The sequence below is a fragment of the Amblyomma mixtum genome, chromosome 5, assembly GCF_055824585.1.
Source record: "Amblyomma mixtum isolate Tamu chromosome 5, ASM5582458v1, whole genome shotgun sequence".
Classification (NCBI taxonomy): domain Eukaryota; kingdom Metazoa; phylum Arthropoda; class Arachnida; order Ixodida; family Ixodidae; genus Amblyomma; species Amblyomma mixtum.
The window spans coordinates 63,252,026-63,276,693 of record NC_143016.1 but is presented as its reverse complement, the minus strand read 5'-3'; the positions used below and the strand labels follow the sequence as shown (position 1 = coordinate 63,276,693).

The window sequence follows — 24,668 nt, the reverse complement described above, 5'->3', positions numbered from 1 at the left end:
TGGTCCCGGCGTTGCAGGAGCGCGCGTAGCTGTCGGGTATGTGGCTAGAACTATTGGTGTTGCTAGAACTATTGGTTCTAGCAACACCGTTTTGTCTTATGACGTCATGAAGCTTGTACTTGCGAGTTTGGCCTGTGGCGGCGATACCTGTATTTTGGTTCTTGCTCTTTTCTACGTCACAAGAGCTTTGTTGTCAGTATGAATGGCGTTTTTGTAATCAGGAGCTGGTATTCTGTCGATGCAAGTCAACTTCAATTTCTCCTCAGTGTCCCTTTAAAGGTCGGTGTCCACTTTGCCTTTTCCTTGCTCAAAATGTTATCACTAAAGTTTTGCTTGATTTGCAGACAAATTCAGCTGGAACAGCACTATATTTGCGATTACACAGAATGTGCCTGCCAGTTACCCACAACACACTCATATTTACCAAAAATGTCACTGTGTGGCACTTGCAAAATAGTCAACTTAACTGCATGCAATCAACCAAACATACTAAGATGCAAGCACACTATTGTTATGAAAGTCACAGCACGCAGACACAAACTGGACATGCTATGCAAAGCATTGACAGCTGCATCAATAAATGCATTACAATCAAACTTCGTGCAAAGATAAGCAGACACCAATAATAAAAGTAGTGGTTAGATCTACATAAGGAGTGGTACAAGGCATTATAAAACGATTACTACCTACAGTCTGTCAGCCCTTGTTTATTAAAAATGCTCTGTGTGTGCTCCTCTGCCAGCAAAGAAAGAAAAAACTGATTCCATGATACAATACAGCCATTTGCATTCTACACTGTATATAATGATTCTCCAGAAAAGGGAATGAATTAAGAAGAGGGTGTGTGGGCATTATGATATGTAAATACCCTGCAGTCAGTTTTTAGGCACCTAGGCGCAGGAGTTACAAATTAAAAGATAACATCCTTTACAAGTGGTTGTTGATGTCCTGGCATAAGGAGCAACTTAGAAGGAGCATACAATACAGAATAACAAATGAGAGGGCGGAACTGAGATGAAAAATTTAGCTGCGAACCTCACAAACACCCCACTGACAGCCAGTAACAGCAAATGAGTGCTAAGCACTTTTGCCAGCTTGAGCCAAAGCAACCCATCCTACTTTGATTTGCCCACTTCTTTCCTGCATAAATAAGCACCTAAGCATGTCCCATAAGAACTAAATTCAAGAACACAGACAAATTGCTTCAAAATGCAAAGGTAGCTAAAAATCCATGCCCAGCGGAAGCTAGCAGAATGTCGACAATGAGGGGAGAGGTGGGGAAACTTATCGACGTCCTCTTGTCAAAACATAGGCAAGCAGCCTGAGCTCTTCCCTCCCTTGTTCACTTTGTGATTATCAAGAACCATTTGACCAACCTCTCTCTACTATAAAAGGAAAGAGTGGTGCTAGAGATGCTGCAAAATGCATCCATAACCCAGACTTCAGGGATTGAATAAAGTGAGAAGAATAAGGAGTTACAACTCCTCACATCTAATGCGCATATATATATATATATATATATATATATGCCCCAGTGGCTCAGTGGTTATGGCGCTCGGCTACTGGCCCGAAAGCCGCGGGTTCGGTCCCGGCTACGGCGGCCGAATTTCGATGGAGCCGAAATTCTAGAGGCCTGTGTGCTGTGCGATGTCAGTGCACGTAAAAGAACCCCAGGTGGTCGAAATTTCTGGAGCTCTTCACTACGGCGTCCCTCATAGCCTGAGTTGCTTTGGGACGTTAAGCACCAAACCAATGTATATATATATATATATATATATATATAGCAGTGCAGAGTGCACTGCTGCCATAGTGGAACACTAGTGCGAAGTCGAAAGTTGAAATGAGCACAGTGCGCAGCCGGCCCCTCTGAGAGCCGAAGCAGTGCAATGAACAGCAGGAGACGGCCAGGCTGCAGCAGCACGTACCTGGCGCAGGATCTCCTGCTGCCGTATCTTAAGGCGTTCCCGCTCCATCTGCAGCTGCTGCAGGCGCATCTTCTGCTGGCGCTGCTGCTGGATGGTCAACGAACTGGTGGCAGCCACCACAGCCGATATGGAGTTCATCGGGTCCGGAGAGGTGGGGCCCGTACTGCTCACTGCGTTACCCGAGCCCTGCCGACCAACCACAAAGGATGCTCTCATAACGGCGCCACAACCTACACCCTCCTTGCAGAGTACTTTCGAGTGCCGCCTAATTAAAATAGAGAGCTTCAGTGAGCTCATCCACAACAGTATAACCAGTTTTTCGGGCACAAACAATGCCTCCTAAGTTCTGCATGGCCATGAGTGAGTGGGATCAGAACAGTGAGGTACAGGCGCGGACAAAAGTAAACGGAGCACGCAACTGTCTTCGAATATTTTTCACGCGTCACCTAATTGAAATTTCCAGCAGTGGTGCACGCATGCTGGTAGCGGAGGTTGGTGGGCTTTCTTGTAAACAAACAACGCTTCTTCATTACCAATGGAGAAAGCGTGATTGCACTTCGAACGCAATAGCGTGCTCCGTTTACTTATGGCCGCGCCTGTATGTTGCATATATGCACTACCAAACAGCTAACCAGGCAAGGGAACGAGGTCGTGCGTTCGGATCCCACCAGCGGCATGTGGTTGTTTTTTCTTCTGCTTTCTAATCAGTTAGCTTTATGCGATAAAATAACCACTAAGAATATCCACTGATCAACATCACAAATTTTATTTTAAAAAAATACCCTACGCTCCTTGGTTTCTATGGCTGTTGGCTTATTTCCACACAGTAATATTTCTGCTATCAAAGTGAATACGATAGCAAGCGTGCTACCATGTAGCCTCGCTTGACTAAAATCTTCTTGCTTTGCTCTTCCCGTTTCCGATCTCTTGTTTGTGTTTCATTTGTTGCTCACAGTACAGCACAATAAATGACTTGGAAGTTTGCCTGCATGACAGCGTGCTCCATCACACTCCTTCCTTAGCAGCGAAGAAAATCTCCAAATTGATGTGAAAAGTTTTTCCACACAATTTCAAAGCCCTGACCTGGATCTTTTGAACTTTAATTTGTTTGGATGTGCAAAGATCTAGATGTGAAGGCAATGCTACCAGACACAGGTGAGTCTGGCAGAAGTATGTCACTGTCTCACTGCTGAAAACTGTCACAGTCAAGAAGTGGAACTGCCCATGCCTTTTTGATCAACACAGCGAAAGCCACCTCTTTGCATGGTAACAGAGCAACATCTGAAGGCATTTTGCTAGCAAAGAAAACATACACAAAATGGTGCTATGCTGACAACATATCAGACCCCACTGTTTGCATACTGATCCCTGATCCTTGTAGGCAACCCTTCATTGACGACATCCAAAAAACTGTGCAGCAAAAATTTACCCCATGAAAGTTATATTGTTTGACAGGACCATGGACAGTGCAGTACAACACATAAGCAATGCGGCTACAACACTTCTGCTATCGGTGAAAAGAACCGGCTGAAAACAATCACCGAAATGTGCTGTCCCTTACCGGATTTTGTGGGTGGCCAGGAAGCTGAGAAGCTGGGCTGTGCAGAAGGGGCTTTTGTGCGTGAGCAGCTGCAGATGCAAAAGAAAATGCAAAGAAAGTCATTATATTTCGGGCAACTTCTTCCAGCGCGTGTAGATTTTCCAAGAGATGCCTCTGAATGCCATTCATTTTAATTTTCTCATTTTAAGAGAAGAAACACTTATTAAGATAGATCTCAAAATACTCGTTCTCAAAGCAGACTCCATGCAACCAACCATATCTGCATTATTTGAGCCTCACAAAGGCTGATATTGCCAAGGCAGTCCTCTTCTGATCACATGCATCACTTACACAAAGCAGTGCACACTATTGTATCTTTCTTGCCTACCTCCTGACAAGTTAGGGAATTCAGCAAAAAGTGTGATATGTGGCAATGCAACAATCAATGTGCTGCATAATGTGGAGTCAAAACTGCAAACTACCTCGTGCCAACAGGCCTAACTGCCCTTACGGGCGTGTGACTACAGTGAGCAATACAGTGCGCACTAGATGCTATCGTTTACTGAAAGTACTTGAGCAGCTTCAATAAAAAAAATCAATGGGTTTGTTCTCTGCACGTGGAATGCAGACAGAATTCTTTCCTGTCTTAAAAATTGCATTGGCTCCTGTTAGATGATGCGGCATGCTCATTTTGCCTTTCTTCAATTCTTTGGACTGCACCATCATCCTTTTTTTTGCCGTAGAAAAGGTAAAGGCAGTACACCATCATAACAAAACACAGCATTGAGGCCTTTGAACAATGCATTCTCTGAGCAGCCGTACATTTTCATACTTGATCTGGCTTCAAATAAAAGCAGAGCCATGCTGGGCCATGCACTTTGGTGCAGCATTTCTGGCAAAAACATGCGGAAGTTGCAAAATAATTTCACAAAGAACTGCATGGGAACAAGGAAAAATCATAACGGTAAAAAAGACATAAATGAAAAACCACAGGCTAAGTCCCTCACATAACCGCCTATTATATATATATATATATATATATATATATATATATATATATATATATATATATATAAAATTAAAAAAATGTCTAAGGGATTTGCACAGTATTATAATCGCAAGGGAATGTTGCAAATATGTTTCCAGAAGAAGAACTGGAGAGGGGGCAAAGCTTTGTCTAGCGCACTGGAAAGTGGGTTGGGAGAGGATACGGAGCCGCTTATAGATAACTGGAATGTCCTCGCTCCGGCATACCCTGCACATGGCACATATATGCGGTTCTGTAAAATGGAACTCACGTATCCTCGGGTCGAACCAACTGGTGGTGCGCTCGATGTGGTTGATGAAGTAGATCTCGCCCTCGGCCGTCTGGGCCTGCTCCCAGCCATCGGGCAGCGGGCCCAGGTTCTTGAACTGCCCCGCCGCGGGTGCGGCCGTGTGCGGCGGCGGCGGAGGCGTGGCGTGGTGCTTACTGCTCGGAGACTTCTTGCGCGGATCGTCCCAGGTGGTGGTTTGTGTCAGGTGGCTGCGCAGAAACGAGGGAATCGCATGAGCATCTCTTTTTAACACAAGAACAGACAGTCAGCCTGCACCGAGTTCTGTCGCCAAAAGCATCAGCGTGAATTCGGATACTCCACGAAGCATAGAAACGAAATCGCACAGTACATCGACACCGAGCCGTATTGGTAGTTACATATGCAACATAAGCAAACACTAGGTCCCTCCGCGATAGTGCACTAAGACGCCCGAAAATCTGCAAAACTTTTGATCATGCGACCAGCATCAATGACAGCTGCGCTCGCATATCGGAGAAGAGACTTAGAAAAGAACAAAAATTGAGCACACAAAAATATCTGCGCGTTGCTCGCGATTCCACGTTTTGCAAGCCCGAACCATTTCCTTTACTGCTCTTTTCTCTATCCGCACACAACCTTCGTCAACGAGTCAGTCAGCAGCGCGCCCACATGCAACCAGAGTCGTGCCGAGGGGCTGCGCGGTTCGCACGCCGGAGAGCGTAGCTTCTTCGCGTCCCAAAATAAGTCAATGCCCCTCGGCAGTCCAACAATAACAACATCGGCCGCTCCGCGGCGCTGCCTTTTTTAGGCAGCCTTCTTTCGCAGCCCGTGACCCTAACCGCGCGAGAAGCAGCGAAGAGGTTTAGAATCGGGTTGCCCTAACCGCTGGCGTCCTTGGAACAGGACACACGCTCCGGGTGGGAGACTTCACTTTGTTGCCTGATGATCTCGCGCGCATCAGGTCTTTCGCTGTAGACAAGCCACACTAAACGGCAGCAGAGGCAAACTGCTGCATCCAGATATGAGCCGTTAGCACAACAGTAGTCACACCACGGAAGACAGCGCACATCGCAACACTGGGTGTGGGGGAAGGGGGGGGGGGGGGGGGGGGTACACAGGCCACCTCGCAGTAGGAGGAGCCACCACTTTTGGGACACGGGTGACGGGAACCGATCGAAATGGGCCCGTCGGTTGAATCGCGTTGAAAGCGTAACCTGCGCGAGCACTTGCAATTACGGACGCGCGTAAATCGACATACAGAGTTCGGCCATCCACTCCTGAAATTTGCATTCAACGCCTGTGTACCCTGATGTCAACGCTTTTCAAGGCAGACAGATTAAAAAATAAAGGAAACTTCAGATTGAGATTCGCTAGCAGAATCGAAGTTCGATGCACCCGCCGCTCACTTTCAGACTCAGAGCGATGATGGCGGCCACAACGAAAAAGTTCTCGTTCTATATCACGCACGCACATGCACGAATAATACTGGTGGCGCTGTTTCTGAATAGCACTGCTTCAAAACCTTGCAGCTAAAAACTTCTGCTCAACAGCTTCAAGCTGCTCCAAAACCGACTCAGAACAAAGCATGACGGCGCGTTTGAACGAGCGAACACGACCAATACGAAAACGACGAACTCCATCTCAGGCGCAGTCGCAGCCGTGTGGAAAAATATCCCCCCCGACGATTACAACAATAAAGATTTAATAACCACAAATATAGTGAGCGAAGAAGCGCCTCTTAATCTGCGCCACGCAGGCTTTTTTTTTTTTTTTTGCTCCTTTTTTTCCGAGCTGCCGCCGAAACGAGATTCTAATCGTGTCCGCGGTTCGGTTGGCCGCGCCGGGCGTCCCCTCGGCGACGGCGGCGCGCGAGTCGGATTATCGCATAGGAAATCCAGCGCCGCTCGTCGCGCCAGGCCCGAATCGCGGCGCCTGCAGCTTCGTTGGGTGCGCTTCCGCGTTTCTGCGTTAATTCTACACGACCCAGACGCCGCTGCTTTATTTTCTGCCCATTGTTTCTGCAGCGCCGCTTCCGCCTCGCGTGCTTCGTCTCCCGCTGGCAGCTTGGATCCCAGGTGCGCGAAGCGTCAGACGAATTCCGCGCCACTCGCTCACGGGAGGGCTGCGAGTCCATCAGCCGGCAACGCTGCTGGCATGAGTCACGTACCAGCATTGGAAGTGTTAAAAAGAAGAACGGAAAAGTAAAAAAAAGGCAGCCGCACACATGTCAAGAGCAGTCTCATGGTCAGGCCTATCTGCTTTTGTTTCATAATCTACCAAGGACGACAGCGTACAGCGCGCGAAAGGCTCTCGCAAGTGCTGGCAGTTCCAGTACAAAGCTGTCGTGCTGGCGGAATGCCGTGTACTGTATGTAGCAGGGCACATACAGAATCATTCGCGTAGCGTAACAATGAGCATACGCTATGGGCAGGTGGAAACGCGCACCTGCCATCCGGCTGGTCCAGTATACGTATCCGCTAAACTTAACCTCTTCATAAAGCCGCCGCGGTGGCTCAGTTATGTCACTCGGCTGCTGACCCGAAAGACGCGATTCGATCCCGGCCGCAGTGGCCGAATTTCGATGGAGGCGAAATTCTAGAGGCCCGTGTACTGTGCGATGTCAGTGCACGCTAAAGGACCGCAGGTGGTCGAAATTTCCGAAGCCCATCACTACGGCGTCCCACATAGCCTTAGTCGCTTTGAGACGAAGAACCCTCACAAACCAAATCTCTTCATAACTCATAATAACCATGTCTCCGAGACGCTATGCAGTGTCTTGTGAAGCTACGTTTCAACACTGTGCCGTCTGGCAGCTCTTATTTAGCGGTATCAAATGACCCTGGTTGAACCAAAGTGTAGCAAACCTGTTATTGCGACTCACGCCTGTTTCGGGCTGAAGGTAAACACAAGTGACGGCATAACGATAATGCTGGCGGTGGCAAGACCTTCGCACCATTCGATAAGCAGAGGTCACACGAGCGTAGATAGGAAAACGCGCTCGTGCCGAAGCGGCACCTACCGTGCATTTCTGCGACTAACTGACGCCCGCAATTAGGAACGCAACAGCTGTCAGAGGCGGGCGCGTGCGGAGCTTTGCTAGATTTAGCAACGCCTATAGTAAGCAGCTACATCACCCGCATATTTACAGGCTCTCAGCCGCTGCTCAACCTAGAAGAGTTCTGTGCATCCCAGTGTCGGTATAATATAACAATTCCTTCCCGGATCGATGCCTTTTTTTTTTTTCGATTTCCCGCCTTTCGTCATTGGCTGAAGCGATGTCACGCCCTAGGCCCCGCAGCCAATAACGAAGAAAGAATGAACGCAGGGCGTGGCATCGTCAGGTAGCGCCCGCGTCGACGACATTCCGTTTCCTGGGCTTAATGCGCCCCTACCATGAGGCCCGAGCGCTGCGCTGGCGTATGTGTTCAGTTAAAGCATACTTTGCGGAGACAGCAAAGCGCAGCTTGCCGCATATCGAAGACAGGGAACAAGCCTCCACGCGGACACTGTCATTCAATACGCGCCCCGCCGCGGTGGCTCAGTGGTTACGGCGCTCAGCTGCTGGCCCGAAAGACGCGGGTTCGATCCCGGCCGCGGCGGCTGAATTTCGATGAAGGCGAAATTCTAGAGGCCCGTGTGCTGTGCGATGTCAGTGCACGTTAAAGAACCCCAGGCGGTCGAAATTTCCGGAGCCCTTCACTACGGTGTCCCTCATAGCCTGAGTTGCTTTGGGACGTTAAACCCCAATAAACCAATAAACCAAACCAACCAATACTCCTCTCACCAGCGTGCGAACATGAAATAGACATCACACCATGTGCAATAGATCTGGTGACGGCCCACCACGCAACGCTGAACGCAGTTTACTCAACGCTGCAGCACAGGCAAGAAAGACCACTTAGCGCGCACGGCGCAGTGGCGAACACTTCACCGCTCTGCACTTCACAATACTTGTGACCTCGGGTGAAAATTCTCTTCGTCTTTTGTTCTGTACAGGTGCAACTATGACGGTAACTTGAGCATCACCCGTCAAACGTAGCAGGCAGGGAGGTCACGTGCCTTTGATCGGCCGATAACGTGTCCCTCGACAGTCCAAAGCTGTTGAGAAAACGCCGATACCGCGGCTCGCTGCGAAAGGATGAAGCGTGAACGCCCATCGCTCACCTAACACGGCGGAGACGTGTCGCATAACCCCGTCAGCGGCGGTCGACGGCACCCCGCAGCCGGAGTCTGTCTACCGGGGAGCGCGTAGGAGGCCGCTCATCATCGGCCCCGACGCGTGACCCAGTACGAACGGAAACAACTCGCGCTGCGTACCAGTCCACCAAACAAGCTGCGTCCTTGCGCAAGACGACGGGAAGCCCGCCCTGGAAACAGCAGGCCACCCTAGAGGCCGACACGAACAAAATCGTTTTTCCCCTGCCTCGTCGAAGACGTGCCGCACACATCTCCGCGCAGCGCTGAGAGAGCCATGCCTCCACAAGTACGAGGTCTGATTTCCAGCAGTGGCTCATTCGGTCTGATCGTGAGCGCCGCACGCCTCACTTTCGAGCTGAGACACTTGAAGAAGGTGTGTGTGTGTGTGTGTGGGTGGGGGGGGGGGGGGGGGGAGAGAGAAGCCTCCCTCTGCATTATTGATGGGTCCGTCGAAAAAGCCGCGGGCCCTCGGAGCCCGTGAAACGGGTGATTCCAGGGTTGATCAAGACACCGTTGAGCTGCAACGCTACGCTGCGTCGCCGAGGGAGAAAGATTCGCAAATTCTCTTTTCTTTTCCAAGCACGCAACTCACAGCTCCCACGGTCCACCTTGAAGTGCCGCCCGGGCCCTGACTTGAGCCTGCGCCGAGCAGCAGACCGGAGGGAGGGGCACGCCCGGCGGCGACTGGCACGGAGGCCGCGTTCGGGACGATTCCCCTCCGCCACCTTTAACGCTCGGCCGAAATGACAGTTGCGCACACACGCACACTCAACGCCCGAGCCGTGGCGGCGAGGCCGGCCCTTCCGGGCCCCGCGCATGGCTTCCCTATCGGGCCGACAGCGGCGCTGGTCCGGCTAAGTAGCCTGGCTCTGCGTGCTAATGGACGCAAACAAACCGGGCCAGGCCGACCGCTTGTCGTATCAGCGATGGGACCGCCGCGGTCCGGCGCTTCCTGGCCGCAGCTCGAGACACGCGAGGACCCCTGTAGGCCCCTGCCCCCAGGGGCCTACAGAGAACAGCAAACATCCCGGCATCACGTGCGTGCCTATAAGCTATGGGAACGTACTTCTTCAGGTTCCATTCTGCATGTTTTTGACCAGGTTGGCATCCTTGTGTTGTCGTCCAGACATCCAATGCGTTGTGTGGAACACTCTTTCTCTTCACGAAGAGGAGGGTAAACTACGAGCATGTGACAAGTTCGAAGACTGGCAGCTCCGGTGACACATGCTGCGCGTGTGCGAAAAGCAGGCCTCTTCTATTATAATCAGTTAGGTGCTCGTTAAAGGCTCGACCGCGTCGGCGCTTAGATCGCGACGAGAGCACACCCATGCACCTGTCACCTTTCGGGGGCACGTACGGGACCGAGGCCAGAGCAAACACGTGGTGTAGAGGGGGGGGGGGGGGGGATGGGAAGGAGGAGGAGGGGAGGTGCGCCCAACGTGACGTCTTCGCGAGGTGGCGGCGCAGGCAAGAGGGAGGAGGAGACGGAGGTTTCCTTTACGGCTTCCGGGGGAACACCCGCGTCGGCCCCGCGCGCCGCAGAAACAAACGGCGCGACAGAAGCGGCCGCCCGTTTTATCCGCGCCACACAAGGGCCGCTTGTTTTCCTCCTCCTCCTCCTCCGCCCGTTATCTTTGTTTACGATCACTCGCCAGATCACTGCCGAGCAGTCCCCGGGGCCCGGCGCGACGGCCGAATTAACGGCAGCGACCTCCTAGCTCCCCCACCCCTCCTCCTCCCGACATCTCGCAAGGGGAGGCCCCCGAAGATGAGAGCCCAGCGCAGTTCCTCCTTTTCGAGCAGATCTTTTTTATGTCCTCGGGCCGACGCGGTTCAATTGACTCGCGGGGCAGGGCGGGCTTGCCCAATGCGTCCGCGTCGCAGCGAGACTGGGTCGCTAGGTGTGGGGGGGAGCCACGCTTAGCCGCCGGTCGGGTCCGCCGTTCATGTCGTCGCGCAAGAGCCCCCGAGGCGACGCGATGCCCCTCTAGCGAGCACATAAACATCGGTACCATCTCGAAAATACGGGAAGGTACGGGCTCCGGAAGCGAAAAGGCCTCCTGCCTGTACCACTCCGCCTAGGAATGGCTGCCATGCAACGAATGACCCCACCGCAATCGCGCCACGCGTGAGCAAACGAGATGTCTTCCTCTGTGACCCAGCTCGGGGCGCCAATAGAAACGACGCCGTGCTATTCCTCATGAAGGCAGTGATTACTCAGTGAGCGCACGTGAGTCATCTGGTCGGCCGCCACTGCGGACGAGGTGTCCTTCCCACGTTCCAACGGGTTGCCACAGAAGACGGCAACACGGCGGACAGCGCCATCCAGTGGTAGAAGGAAAACTAGGTGCAGCACGAATCCATTGGGCGCTAGAAAAACCGCCTCCCTCGCCCGCAACGAGTGCGGGCAGCGAAGCGGGCCGGCCCAAAAGCGCGCGTCCATTTGCATGTTGTTCCGCTCGACCACTATTTACGTCTCGCCGCCGCGCAACTTCAAAAGTTACGCGCCCCCGGAGAGAGGGGGAGAGCGCGGGGAGGGGAACGCGGCCCGTGGAGGAATCCGTTCCCACGGTTCCGAATCGGCACGCTCCACTGGCGGTGCATGAGGTGTGCCTGCTTGCGCTGGGCTTACGCCGCGGTGGGCTGGTCCCCTGGACGATGCTTCCATAAGCAGCGCAATGGAACGGCGTCTGCCCCGCAAATCTACGCCCACCAGGGTGCCTCGATGACCGCGCGTACACCACTGCACGGTCGCGCCATCTCGTGGTGTTCTCGGGCGCGCCAGTAGCGCGACGACGACGCAAGCAGGCAGACCGGCTTTCAAAATCACTTCTTGAAATTTAATAGTTTTTTTTTTTTGTAGCCCTACGGCAGCGCCTGGCCGGATGTTGAGCAATTACTACACCTTGGTGGATTCCTTTAAGCTTTAGGCTAATTTAGTAGTACAATAGATAATTTTGACACTCAGCGTCACGTCGCATGTATCTGTTTCAGGCTCCTCACAAGGACGCCGATGAAAAGTTTTTTCGCTATGTACATAAACTTCTCAATGCAGGCGTACATTCGAAGCACATATACGTCTGCATCGATGGACATTCTAAACGAAGCAGCACGGAAGAACAGGCGAGCTCGAAGCAAACGGTGCAGAAAAGAACAAAACCTTGAATCCTACGGGGTCCTGAGCAGGCCTTGTACAGAGTCCACGCATGCGTGATAGACGAAGCGGCATGTTTCGGATGCGCTCGGGGCGAATGACAGCGCAAACACGTTTATCGCAGAACGCTTTGAATCCAAACAGGAGACAGTACCTCGCAAGCATGCGAAACGGACTGTTTATGCCACGCATGCAAATGGCGGCACCTTAGACGATCACGGCATGCAAACCTATGTACCCATAATGGCAGCCTCCGGTGTCCTGTGCGATGTCAGTGCACGTTAAAGAACCCCAGGTAGTCGAAATTTCCGGAGCCCTCCACTACGGCGTCCCTCATAGCCCGAGTCGATTTGGGACGTTAAACCCCAATAAACCAATCTCTGTCTGGCCAAGTATTATTACGCGCTGGCCTATAAGTTACGCCATATACGCTCCAAAATTTGTTGCGCCGATTCCCAAAGAAATAAAGAAAGAGGCGCCTTACTGGAAGGTTTCGAGTTACTTCGACCATTTGGGGCTTATGACATAGAGGTAGGAGTATATGGTTTCAATCAAGGGGGGAAAAAAAGCGATAAATGTACACCGAATTAATTTTTTTTGAAATTCGGTTTTAAAAGCTACAGGTCAGTATCCTTCAAATACACACCATAGCTTGCTGGCTAGTAAGCGCGAGTTACAATGGGTCCCAAGAGAGATTTAACAAAGTGCGGAAACCCGGAACACAGTGAAACTACGGCATCTTTGGATTTAAGTAGCGCAAGAAAAGTTTCCAGGCATTGTACCGCTACTTTAGAGAAACGTCGGATGCAGACAGAGACGCTCCATTACCTCGTAAAGCTTCCTGTACCAGCGTCGCACCATCTGCTCACAGACTACGACCGCATTATAGAGCAGCTTTTTTGGTAACGGAGTCATCGCGCGGCATATAAGGACACCGACATTGCTTGTAACCGTAACTCACTCGCCTCCATCGATGCGCGGCCGGGATAACTAGAAAGTGGAGTGAGATGCGAGAGCGCATGAGAGCACAAGTGGCGAGACACGCTGGCGTACAGACCAGCGTGTACAGACCAGATACATTTCTTCTACTCTGGGCTCTACCACTCTTCCTATGAACAAGGGACAAGCGGCAACTACCTATGTTAACCTCATCGCACTGTCAACGTGCCAGTCAAGAGTCTGCGCTTTGTGTGTGTGTATTCGTGCCTTTCTTTTGTCCCGTCTTCTTCGCGCAGTTTTGTTTCGCTCTAACCATGAACCGACTAGCCCAACATCATGTCTTGTTTCGCTCCAGCCTTCCACTTCTTGCACTGCTGAGGTAGATCCAACGTCTACGCTCCGTGCACGAATATGGTACAGTCAATGGATGCCAGCGCTCGTGCGCACGCAAGTTCCTCCCAGCGCTAGATGGATGCGGGGAAGTGCTGACGAAGCCCTGAGGTAGCGCACCAGAGCCACATACGTCTCAGTCGGCCAAAATTGCCCGTTGCAACACCGACCGGAGGACAATTACTGCAGGCTGGGGGCCACCCGATCGGACGTGCGACACCATCGGTATCCCGCTGGGGTGACGCAAGGCGGCGGTAGCGGGACGCCAAAGAAAGGCCGACCGTTATCACGGCGGAGTGATACAATGTTCCAGCGCTGCAGCGAGCGGCGCACAGCGGAGGCGCGGCACGGTGGGCATGCGCCGCTAAGTGCCACCACGCGGACCTGTCCATCTTGCATCAGCGACGTCGGTTGAGCAAGCCGAGCGGCCGAACCGCCGCCGCCGGAAGGAACGGGGTCAGGGTAGCCGGGTCAGCCGCGCACCGCCGCCCCGGGCGCCCCCACCTCGAGCGCGGTGCCGCTCGCGTGTGGCTGCCCCGATGCCGTAGTGCAAAGCTCCGTCGTTGGCCCTATCGGAACTCCCGCGACGCGGTTACGGAGCGATTTCGCTCAGCCTCTACTGCGATTCTCAACAAATGCCCAATGGAGAACACAAAGAGGCAGACAGTATACCGCCATTTTTGACACTGGGCTGTGGGAGATGCCTGTCAACACCTGCGCGTTGAAATGAAAGAGTTGGAATAAGAAGCACCCACACACTCTCCCCGCAGACCGAAAGGCACCCGCCAAGAATCCAAATCCAGGCGCACGCAGGGTATGCAAAGGGACACCGCGAAAAATGCACCTCCGGTAAGGACCATTGAGGAAGGGGACTAATACCCCTGTCACACGGGCACTGTAAAGGTACTTCGAACTAAAGCTCCATTACGCTACCAAAGGAGCACTACTTCAAGGGAGTTCGCCCGTGCTACACGGTCGCGGAACGACCTTTGGAAAACGATTTTAGCGCCCTCATCGGTGAAAAACTGGATTAAAGTTGCAGACTTCAGTGCACATGAGAATATAGCAGTGTCACATATTTTCACAAAAAAAAAAAACTTGTTTTATATCAATATTATGCTCAATCAACGCAATTTCAACTGCAATAATGGCATGATCTGCCAAGTACAGAGCATAACATCACAGCGCTGGCCACACTGAGCTCAAATGGGTCGGCTTGGTTCTTCGGCTCTTCCCTTTGCTTCTTTTCCTCTGTTTTCTTTGGTCTTGCGATCGTTGCGATTCTGTTCACGTTTGGGGACACATGTGCGAAAAGTGCGTGCGATTCGCTGCGGCGCGTCGTTGCGACCGTCGTCGCAACGACCGAACGCAGCTCGTCGCATGCGTCCAACCTGCTGGATGCCAACGACGGGAAGCGGCAGCCAATCCCGTCTGCCGGCGTCATAAAAACGAGCTAAAGTGTGTTCTTGACTTAAATAATAAACCCTGGGATGAGAAATGTGACAAATATGTCATTTTTGAGGATCGTTGACCAATATTGAGCTGCTGCTAAAGGTAACGACTGCGATACAAGCAAACTTCTTTCCACAACCGCCTCGCAGCTGCCGCTGGCCTGAAGTTGGGGTCCGGCTCGCCTGGCGCCCGCTCGCTTCGCTGCCGAAGGTGTCGCGGAAATTGACCATACTATTATTTTATTGTGAGCTGATGTTGTTGACAGTAGAGCGATGTGCGGAGTAGGCCTTTTATTATAGCTCAGGCGACTTCCGAAGCGCCGGCAGCTGCGTCTACGATGCGAAAGAGGCTATAGGCCTAGCGACGACCACAGCAGCCAGGCAGTAGCAGAGCTCGTCGCCCGGAGCGCCCGCGAGCGGTGCCGTTGCCGAAAGCTCGCAACATAAGCAGGCATGCTTTGTCGCTGCTCGAGCAGACTTTCTGATAACAAGGCAATCTTGTCTTTTCTTGAGATATTTGTACACGATCACAAGCAGCGCTGAGGCACCGCTGCACGGCGGCGAAGTGTGACAGAGGTTGTGGGCGGAGCTTGGGTAGAGCGGCGCAGCGATGCTCACCGCTCCGTGTGTCCCTGCTTGCAGTGGGATGCCAGTTCGCACGCGACGATCGGTGCGGCGCGTCGGCGAAGTTGTCGCACATGTGTCCCCTGCTATGCTCAGCGATCTCCGTCAAGATTATAGTGAACTATAGTCAAGATGTATCACTAGCTGCTGTCCGCCACTGTCCGTACTTGCTGAAAACAACAAACAACATGGCCGACATGGCGTCGTAGTTACCGTGGCGCTTGTAAATCCGGGACGAGAGTATGGCGTGGTGAAACCGCCACAAAACAAATAACTTTATATTTTAAAAGACCAATAATTTTACGAAGCAAATTTCAGAAAAGAATATCGATCGTTTCTTATCCCCATTTATTTTTGCTGCTAACTTACTGGGAGAGAGAGTACTCCCTTGCAGCCTCAAAGGACAAACTCGAGCTGACTTGATTCGAAGTTCCTTTGAACTAGGTGTCCTTAGGCGCGTCCGTGTGGCAGCGCGCGTTCTCCCTTGGAGTAATGGAGCTTTAGCTCAAAGTACCTTTACAGTGCCCGTGTGACAGGGGTATAATACCCCTGTCACACGGGCACTGTAAAGGTACTTTGAACTAAAGCTCCATTACGCTACCAAAGGAGCACTACTTCAAGGGAGTTCGCCCGTGCTACACGGTCGCGGAACGACCTTTGAAAAACGATTTTAGCGCCCTCATCGGTGAAAACTGGATTAAAATTGCAGACTTCAGTGCACATGAGAATATAGCAGTGTCGCATATTTTCATGAAAAAACTTGTTTTATATCAACATTATGCTCAATCAACGCGAGGCTCAGGGCGCTCGGGGCCGAGCCATGCCGGGCCGGTCTGCCAGCTCTGATGCCAGCCGCCGGCGACTGAAAAACGCGCTATAGTATTGCTTGTTGACGTTCTAGCAAGCCCAGGGATAGATGCATGTCAAAATTGCATCATTTCTGACGATCGTTGGCTAATACCGAGTTGCAGGTAACAAGAAAATTTCATCCCACAGCCGCTTCGGTGCTGCTGCTACTTGGTGTGGTTCGCCTGCCGTCTGCTAATCCGTTTCTGAAGGCGTCGTGGAAATCGAACATATCTTTTATTATGGGACGAGTTCGCAGTCAAGGGTCAAGCGATGTGAATAGTAGACCTTTTATTATAGCACAGGCGACTTCCGAAGCGCTGTGAGCTGCGCCTTCGACGCGAAATCAAGTAGGCCTAGCGACGACTACGGCAGCCGGGACCAGCGCGCAGTTCGTCGCCCGGCGTTGCCGCAGCCGGCGTCGTTGCCGAAAGATCCTCTTTTGCACAGGTATATTGTCGTTGCTCGAATCTAGGAAGCATCCTCTCTGGTACATGGCTGTTTTGTACTTTCTTGTGCGAACGTGAAGTACTCCGAGCATGCCGGCCGGCCGACCAGCCTGGATCCCGTCTGCCGGCGTCATAAAAACGAGCTAAAGTGTGTTCTTGACTTAAATAATAAACCCTGGGATGAGAAATGTGAAAATAATGTCATTTTTGAGGATCGCTGACCAATACTGAGCTGCTGCTAAAGGTAACGACTGCGATACAAGCAAACTTCTTTCCACAACCACCCCGCAGCTGCCGCTTGCATGACGTTGGGGTCCGGCTCGCCTGGCGCTCGCTCGCTTCGCTGCCGAAGGCGTCGCGGAAATTGACCATATTATTACTTTATTGTGAGATGATGCTGTTGACAGTAGAGCGATGTGTGGAGTAGGCCTTTTATTATAGCTCAGGCGACTTCCGAAGCGCCGGCCGCTGCGGTTTCGATCCGAAAGAGGCTATAGGCCTAGCGACGACCACGGCAGCCAGGCAGTAGCAGAGCTCGTCGCCCGGAGCGCCCGCGAGCGGTGCCGTTGCCGAAAGCTCGCAACATAAGCAGGCATGCTTTGTCGCTGCTCGAGCAGACTTTCTGATAACAAGGCAATCTTGTCTTTTCTTGGGATATTTGTACACGATCACAAGCAGCGCTGAGGCACCGCTGCACGGCGGCGAAGTGTGACAGCGGTTGGGGCGGAGCTTGGGTAGAGCGGCGCTTGTAAATCCGGGACGAGAGTATGGCGTGGTGAAACCGCCACAAAACAAATGACCTTATATTTTAAAAGACCAATAATTTTACGAAGCAAATTTCAGAAAAGAATATCGATCGTTTCTTATCCCAATTTATTTTTGCTGCTAACTTACTGGGAGAGAGAGTACTCCCTTGCAGCCTCAAAGGACAAACTCGAGCTGCCTTGATTCGAAGTTCCTTTGAACTAGGTGTCCTTAGGCGCGTCCGTGTGGCAGCGCGCGTTCTCCCTTGGAGTAATGGAGCTTTAGCTCAAAGTACCTTTACAGTGCCCGTGTGACAGGGGTATAAGGGAAATCTAACTGCTAAAAGCAACTGCAATCGTTCTGCAATTTACGAAATTGTGCCTTGAAATGGAATGCGTTCTGTTTCCTTTCCTCGTAGGCTCCCATACTACAATGAGTGCTATTTTTGTATGTATATATATCTGTACATTGTATGCATGTATTTTTGTATGTATATCTGAAATGTTTTGTTGCAAGTGCAACGCGATGTTGCCAGGGCGGTGGGCCTGCGGCGTGGTCAAGCTGTCGATGTGAGAGCTTTTGTTTTCTGCAGGCCTCCAGCATCGTGTATAAGCGACGCGAATAAAGACATTATATTATTACTGTTCTTAACTACGGCAGCTAGCATAACGCAACTATACCAGATATACACATTTTCACACAAAACTAAGGTAAACATCCGTGATTGTATCCGTGACGCGTTTGCAAAGCAGAAAATCATTCCAACCAATCAGCTAATAGGAGATGCTTCGAGAGCAGGTATAACATTTTACCACAGCATGTACTTCTGCGAGAAAAGCAAACGCTATATATATCCAATAAGCCATATTCTGAAAGTAAGGGCAACACCCTAGGTCGGAAAAATGTAATGATCCAACTCCAGTTCTATTCCTTCTCGCGTTCCATCACTGGCTTAGGTGTCGCCAAGCCTTCCTCATCGCAGGGATGGATCAGCCACTCGGCGCGGAAGGTGTTAAAATAGAATCGGGTGGGGAGAATTACGTTAGGTCCACCGAATAGTTTAACGTTTCAATTCAACAATTTCTTTTTTTTTTTTACTGCGGTACATGCATCTTTTCTGCTTGTTCTTTCTTCCTGACAGGTGAAAACAGCCCCAGCACGGAGCGACAGCACAGCAGGACGCCATTAGAGACAGGCCCGAATCGGAGTGCTCTCCGTTTCACTACCATTACGCGAATTGGAAACAAGCTTCGCCGCTTCGACGGAATTCGTTTCGTCCCGACTCTCCTCTGGCCCGGTCGAGCAACTGGTTTGGAGAAGGGACTTGGCGAGCAGCAAGTTCAAGGAGTTGCGTCGAAACGGAAGGTGGGAAAGGAGAATTGCGTATAAGCATGCTCCTCGCGGACCATCTTCTTTCTACGGCGTCCAAATGAGATGACAGGCAGCATGAAATTAAAAACGGCAAGGCCGCTTTCCACTCACGACGGCAACGACGGTGCACAAGCCTGTACATATCGACGCGGAAAGTACCTGATAGCCAACTTGCGTCCCAAGAAATAAACTTATGCGACAGCAAGCCGTAATGACCGCGGCAACTGTGGAGCGTGAACCCGTACACGTAATACTTCGACCGTATTTTTTATATTTTCTCTCCTTTTCTATGAATCAGTGGTCTTTCGCTTTCCGCATACGCGCGTCGAATTTAAACGCGGCCCGCAGATATCCGCTGCCGTCCGCTGTGCGTCCAGTGAGCGCAACGCCGAATTAAGTCGACTGAATCCGGCGCGCGCTTATTCGTGCAACGCGTCTTCTCTCCTCGGGCGCGGAACATGCCCGGGGCATACGATACACGAGCGTCGCATTAATAAGTCCGTGCCGCGCGAAATCACGTGATCCGTAGAGACATGAGCGGACTCGCTTCTACGCGCATGCACGAGAAATGCAAGAACATATAGACTCACGCACGTCTTACTGCGTAAACGAAGACAGTGTAAAAACGTAAAAGAAACGATAGCAGCATTCCAGAACAGCGCAGCTCGTGTGTGTTCGTGAATAACTCGATTATTAGCGTATCCCTCACAAAAAAAGTTTTAGACAGTTTATAGAGTGTCTATAGACTTCTGTCTATAAGGTCTATAGATTGTCTTTAGACAAATCCTAGAAAACAGTCTATAGACAATACAAATGCCATACACAGTCAATAGACAATCTGTAGATTTATGGCCATACACTTTTAGCAGACGTTTGTCTATAGACTATGAATAGGCAAAAAGCAACATCTATAGGAATCAATAGAGTCAATAAGAAGTCTATAGACTGTCTACAGACCATTTTTATAAAGGATAGGTCCAGCGGTTGCTCCTAGCGAGTGTGTTCCTGCAGTCCTGTTCTTCCTTCCGCTGCCACCATGACAATTATTCTGCAGACAAACTCAAGACAAGGGCGCACGGCGTGCCTTAAAGGGAAGCTGAAACGGTTTTTTGAGAATTCGAGGTTATTCAAGAATTCGAATCTATCAAGCTTCCAGATGAAGCATGCAAAGTATTTTTGCACTAGCATTTAAAATGGTGACATAATCGTCGATTAAAACCGCGAAGATGTTTAGGCTTCTCCTCACTACTTTGGAGGAGTGCGAGGAAACTCGGCAATGACGTCATTGTTGCCGAAATTTCAATGTCCGCTGCTTACGCCTGCATGCTGCTGTGCGTCTTAAGATGGCGCCAAACAATGCACCGTGAGCTTCACCTTGTATGGCGTCGGTTTTCTTCCATGGAATAACCGTTTCTTCGCTGGAAACAACGTGCCGTCATACGTGACGTCATTATCGGGGCCTCTGCCCGTCGCTGTGCACTTCAGAGAAGCCTGAACGCCGACGACGACTTTATTCGGCGATTACGAAACCATTTCAAATGCTAGAGCAAAACGATTTCGCAGGCTTTCCCAGCACATTTCGCACATTCAGCAAGCTAAAACTCATCGAATTCTAAAACCGCTTCAGTTGCCCTTTAATCCCAAGCGGCGACCGTCAGTCGGTCTCAATGACAGCGGTGTTGCGAAGCGCACAGCGACGCCAGTCTCGCCGAACATCCAGAAGCGCATCCGAGAATCTCGAAGGGGGACTCGCCAGCAGTGGAGAGTATTCCCGTTCTGCCGTCGTCGATGCCGCGGACAGGCGAACTCGGCATGACGAAGACAAATACGCCTGTCAAAGGCGCTGGCGCCGGACTGGGTCCTTCCTACACCTGGCTTCGCCCATCTCGACTTCTCCGACGAGAGGGAGAGAGAGAGAGAGAGAGAAAAAGGGAAGGCCTGTCATCGGTAGCAGCCTCGAAATGGCATCGTGCTTTTTCCGGCTGCCAGAGACACAAGCCGGCGCCGAGGCGACTGTCACCAGGCACGCGCCGTAAGCAGAGACCGAAATTCAGTTCGCCGATGACTGCTCACCGTGTCTGGAGCAAGCACCAACTGCCTACCCGCTACCGACATGTATTCTGAAGATTTAGAATGCGAAGCGTTCCCGCCAAACTGTTCAAGCACCGTACGCCACTGTGCGACGGCCTGCGATTCCCGACTGGTGTCTGACGTTCCGGTCTGTTCACAAACACACACAATAAAAATGCCTCGACTTTTCTTTCTTTTTTTTCACGAAGCCGGTCGCTGAACTCTTAATCCGGCTACGTGATATCGACGCGCAAGTTACTAATCGGGTCAAAATAGAGTCACTTATCCAGTGACTGGTGAGATCAGAAACGATGTTCGCGCCCTCTCCAACTGCGCACCCGCTGTCCATTCCGCCCGGCTCCACAGTGGCTCGACGCAGCGCGTGGCGCGATAAGAGAAGCGAGCGGGTAAATACATAAAAAGCAGGTTCGACATGTGGACACCTCGTTCACTTCGTAACGGATCAGAGGAGAGAGCCGTTTACTTACGACGACAACCGTCAGCAAGACCGTAAACTCTGAAATGTCGGTCTAATACGGTTATCCCTGGCGAAATTAATCCGGCCGACAGCCACAGCCGTGTACAGTTTTGGCAAGCAACACCCACGCCGCGTAGAGTACACAGGTAATGACGACACACTTGCGAGTCGACTCTTGCCAGTGCTGCGTACATTTTCTGTTGTAGAGAGAGATAAATAGGAAGAGGGAAGGCACGGAAGTTAACCAGAAGGCTCTCTTTCAGTCAGAGCAAAATTGAGCCATTACATGTGTTGCATTCGAATTTGCACATAAAGCCACCGTCCCGTTTTCGATCTCCCAGCTAACAGGTCCCCTGTCGTTGCGTCCTCAAATCTGTCAGCCTATACCCTATTACTACTCCCTTTCCTCCTCTATAAATGCTCCTCTTTCCAGCAGTTCACCGCCTGTGTCTTGGCCACTCCCACGTAGTGGGTATGCGCCATTTTATTTGAGACCGACCGACCGACCGACCAAGGCTGTAGACATTCACACTAAAAACGGAAAAAATGCTCACTTTCTGCTGACTGCATGGCTAGAGGCTTCCTTTAGTTAAAAAGCCGCCGCGGTGGCTCAATGGTTATGGTGCTCGGCTGCTGACCCGAAAGACGCGGGTTCGGTCCCGGCCGCGGCGGTTGAATTTCTTTGGAGGAGAAATTCTAGAGGACCGTGTACTGTGCGATGTCAGTGCACGTTAAAGAACCCCAAGTGGTCGATGTTTCCGGAGCCCTCCACTACGGCGTCTCTCATGGCCTTAGTCGCTTTGGGACGTTAAACCCCATAAACTAACCAAACCAACCTTTAGTGAAAAAAAAATATATACATTCAATCAATTTACTCAAGACTGTTAACGCGTAAGTTTCACTACGGTATGAAAAAAAAAAAATCGTTTAGAACGAACACGTAAAGTGACGCTGGTGATGACGTATAGTGACTGACGTACAGGTCACGGCCGCGAGGCGACCTTCGATGAAAGAGGAAAAGTTTGACTCACGACGAAGAGAGAAAAGAAAACGAAAACTAAAGCAACGCAACCAGGTGCGCAACAGAAAAAAAAAAGAAAAGAGAGGAAGGACGCAGGAAGAAGCAAGGATTTCGCGCGAAGCCGAAGAAGTAAACCAGACCGAGGAGCAGAGCAGAGCGTAGCCGGTCGCCGAGCAGGGGGTAAAGGCTCGCGCAGAGGCCACCGGGTTCCCCCGGGAGGAGGCGGAGGAGGACAGGTGTTCGCTCCGGTCGGGCCCGGAGGCAGGGACGGAGACGGCGCCGGTTCCGCGAATCGGACACAGCCCGAGCGTTCGTCAATGGGGGCCCCCTCGCAAGGCGCTGAGTCAGAAGCCGAGTGAAAACGCTTGCGTTGAGTATATACGCGCGCCAGTGAGTAACGGCGATTGCAAGTCGACGGGCACGAATCGCTGAGCTGAGGGCCTTTCACGCCGCCTCGCCAATTCCTCATATGGACAAAAGCGCTTAGCGTGGGGCAAGGGGACAATGGCGGGGGAGAAAAAAGAAAAAAACACAGCCGGATCCAGGCAGAAGGCGCGGAGAGAAAGCGAGCCGCTATCACCGAAGGCGCCTGCACAAAGAACGTGCTTGAGAGGCTTTATCTTCCTTTTGTTTCTGTTAGTTTTGTTAGTCACTCGCACGTCACTGGCCGCTGACATCGACTGAGGCCACGCCACGATAGGGGCCGCCGCAGCTAAGTATCTCAGAGGAGTATTACTAATCGTGAGGCAAATTTTGCTGATCTTTCCCACGGTGCGTGTGAGCGCGTATGTGTGTGCGAAAAAACTACAATCTACTAAGCAGCATTTCGATGCTGGTGAGGTTGGAACTTACCGCAAAGTATACAAATGCACCAACATTACCGCCAAACCCCCGTCAATCAGTCAGAGCAAGTTATCGACACGAAAAACCGGCAGCTTAATCGGCGAAAAGGCGCCGTCGTGGCTGGCTCCCGAGCAAAAGCGTCCATAAAGCGAGCCGTCCGTAATAACGAATCATGAAAAAAAAAAAAATCGTGATCACACACTGCTTCTCTGCATAGTGGCGGGCAGTGAAGTGGAAATCGGGCAGTCTCAGCAGCCCGAGGTGCGTTATTCTAAGCGCCATTAGCTTGAAAATCATGCAGTGTAGGTTGAAGTACGTTTGAAGCACCTAGTGGCGCACTATAGCGCCTCTTGGCGCGATGTAGTATCTCCTGCCACGACTGTTCACGTTCCAAGAGCTCTGTACTCAATTCGGCTGACAGCTGCTGATTGTGGATTTCAACGCAGTATAGAGATAATTTCCTTTTATCGCAGCCAGTCATGCAATGCAGCAAACGGTAAGGCGCGTCGACCGGGAATCTTGCCACTGTAAAGCATGAAACCACGCGCACACAGAAAGATCATTACTGCCGCATTTGAGCATCCGCCTACCTTTGGTTGGTTGGTTGCTTGGTTTATGGGGTTTAACGTCCCAAAGCGACTAAGGCTATGAGAGACGCCGTAGTGGAGGGCTCCGGAAATTTCGACCACCTGGGGTTCTTTAACGTGCACTGACATCGCACAGTACACGGGCCTCGAATTTCTCCTCCTCCAAAGAAATTCAGCCGCCGCGGCCGGGATCGAACCCGCGTCTTTCGGGCCAGCAGCCGAGCACCATAGCCACTGAGCCACCGCGGCGGCGCCCGCCTGACTTTCGCTGGTGTTCTGCACTCACATTATAAAGGGCAGAACATCTGGTAGAGGCACTCGGGATTTTGGTCTCATCGCTGTCCATATTAACGGGACAAAAACGCATGGATCCCAATGGGCTCCGTGCATTTTCACCCTGTCCATCCTCCGGACAGCAAGTTCCCATATTAACGAGGCGTAAATACATTGAAAAAGTTTGGTACCCAGAAAAACTGTCCATATTAACGGGGGGTCGTATTAACGGGGCACGACTGTACTTAGTCTCCACCTTTGCGCGGCGAAGAACATGCCCCTGGTAGCAGAGGACATCAAGGGTGACCAAGCTGCGCTAGCAAATTTTCCACAAGAGACTCCACGGTGCGTCCTCTGTCATCATTCAGTCATCTTCGTTCGTACACGTTTAAGCTTGCGCTACGCAATCTCCAATGACGTCAGCGCTCAGACTCCTGCAGGCCTGTGCTGCTCATGCACGCACGCTGCAGA

At 51.5% G+C, this 24,668-nt stretch overlaps 1 protein-coding gene across 6 annotated transcripts in view; it reads right to left on the bottom strand.

Moving 5' to 3' along the window:
* The window catches only part of yki (Transcriptional coactivator yki), a 176,082-nt gene that overhangs the window by 12,664 nt on the left and 138,750 nt on the right, over positions 1 to 24,668 (bottom strand). For 5 of the 6 annotated variants that reach the window (XM_089544734.1, XM_089544735.1, XM_089544732.1 and 2 more), the window contains exons 2-4: positions 4,764 to 4,990; positions 3,487 to 3,554; positions 1,926 to 2,111 (exon numbers count right to left, since the gene is read on the bottom strand). In XM_089544734.1, the coding sequence (XP_089400860.1) occupies positions 1,926 to 2,111; positions 3,487 to 3,554; positions 4,764 to 4,990 (481 nt within the window). The remainder of the gene's footprint in view (positions 1 to 1,925; positions 2,112 to 3,486; positions 3,555 to 4,763; positions 4,991 to 24,668) is intronic. The other variant, XM_089544737.1, reaches the window with a different exon arrangement.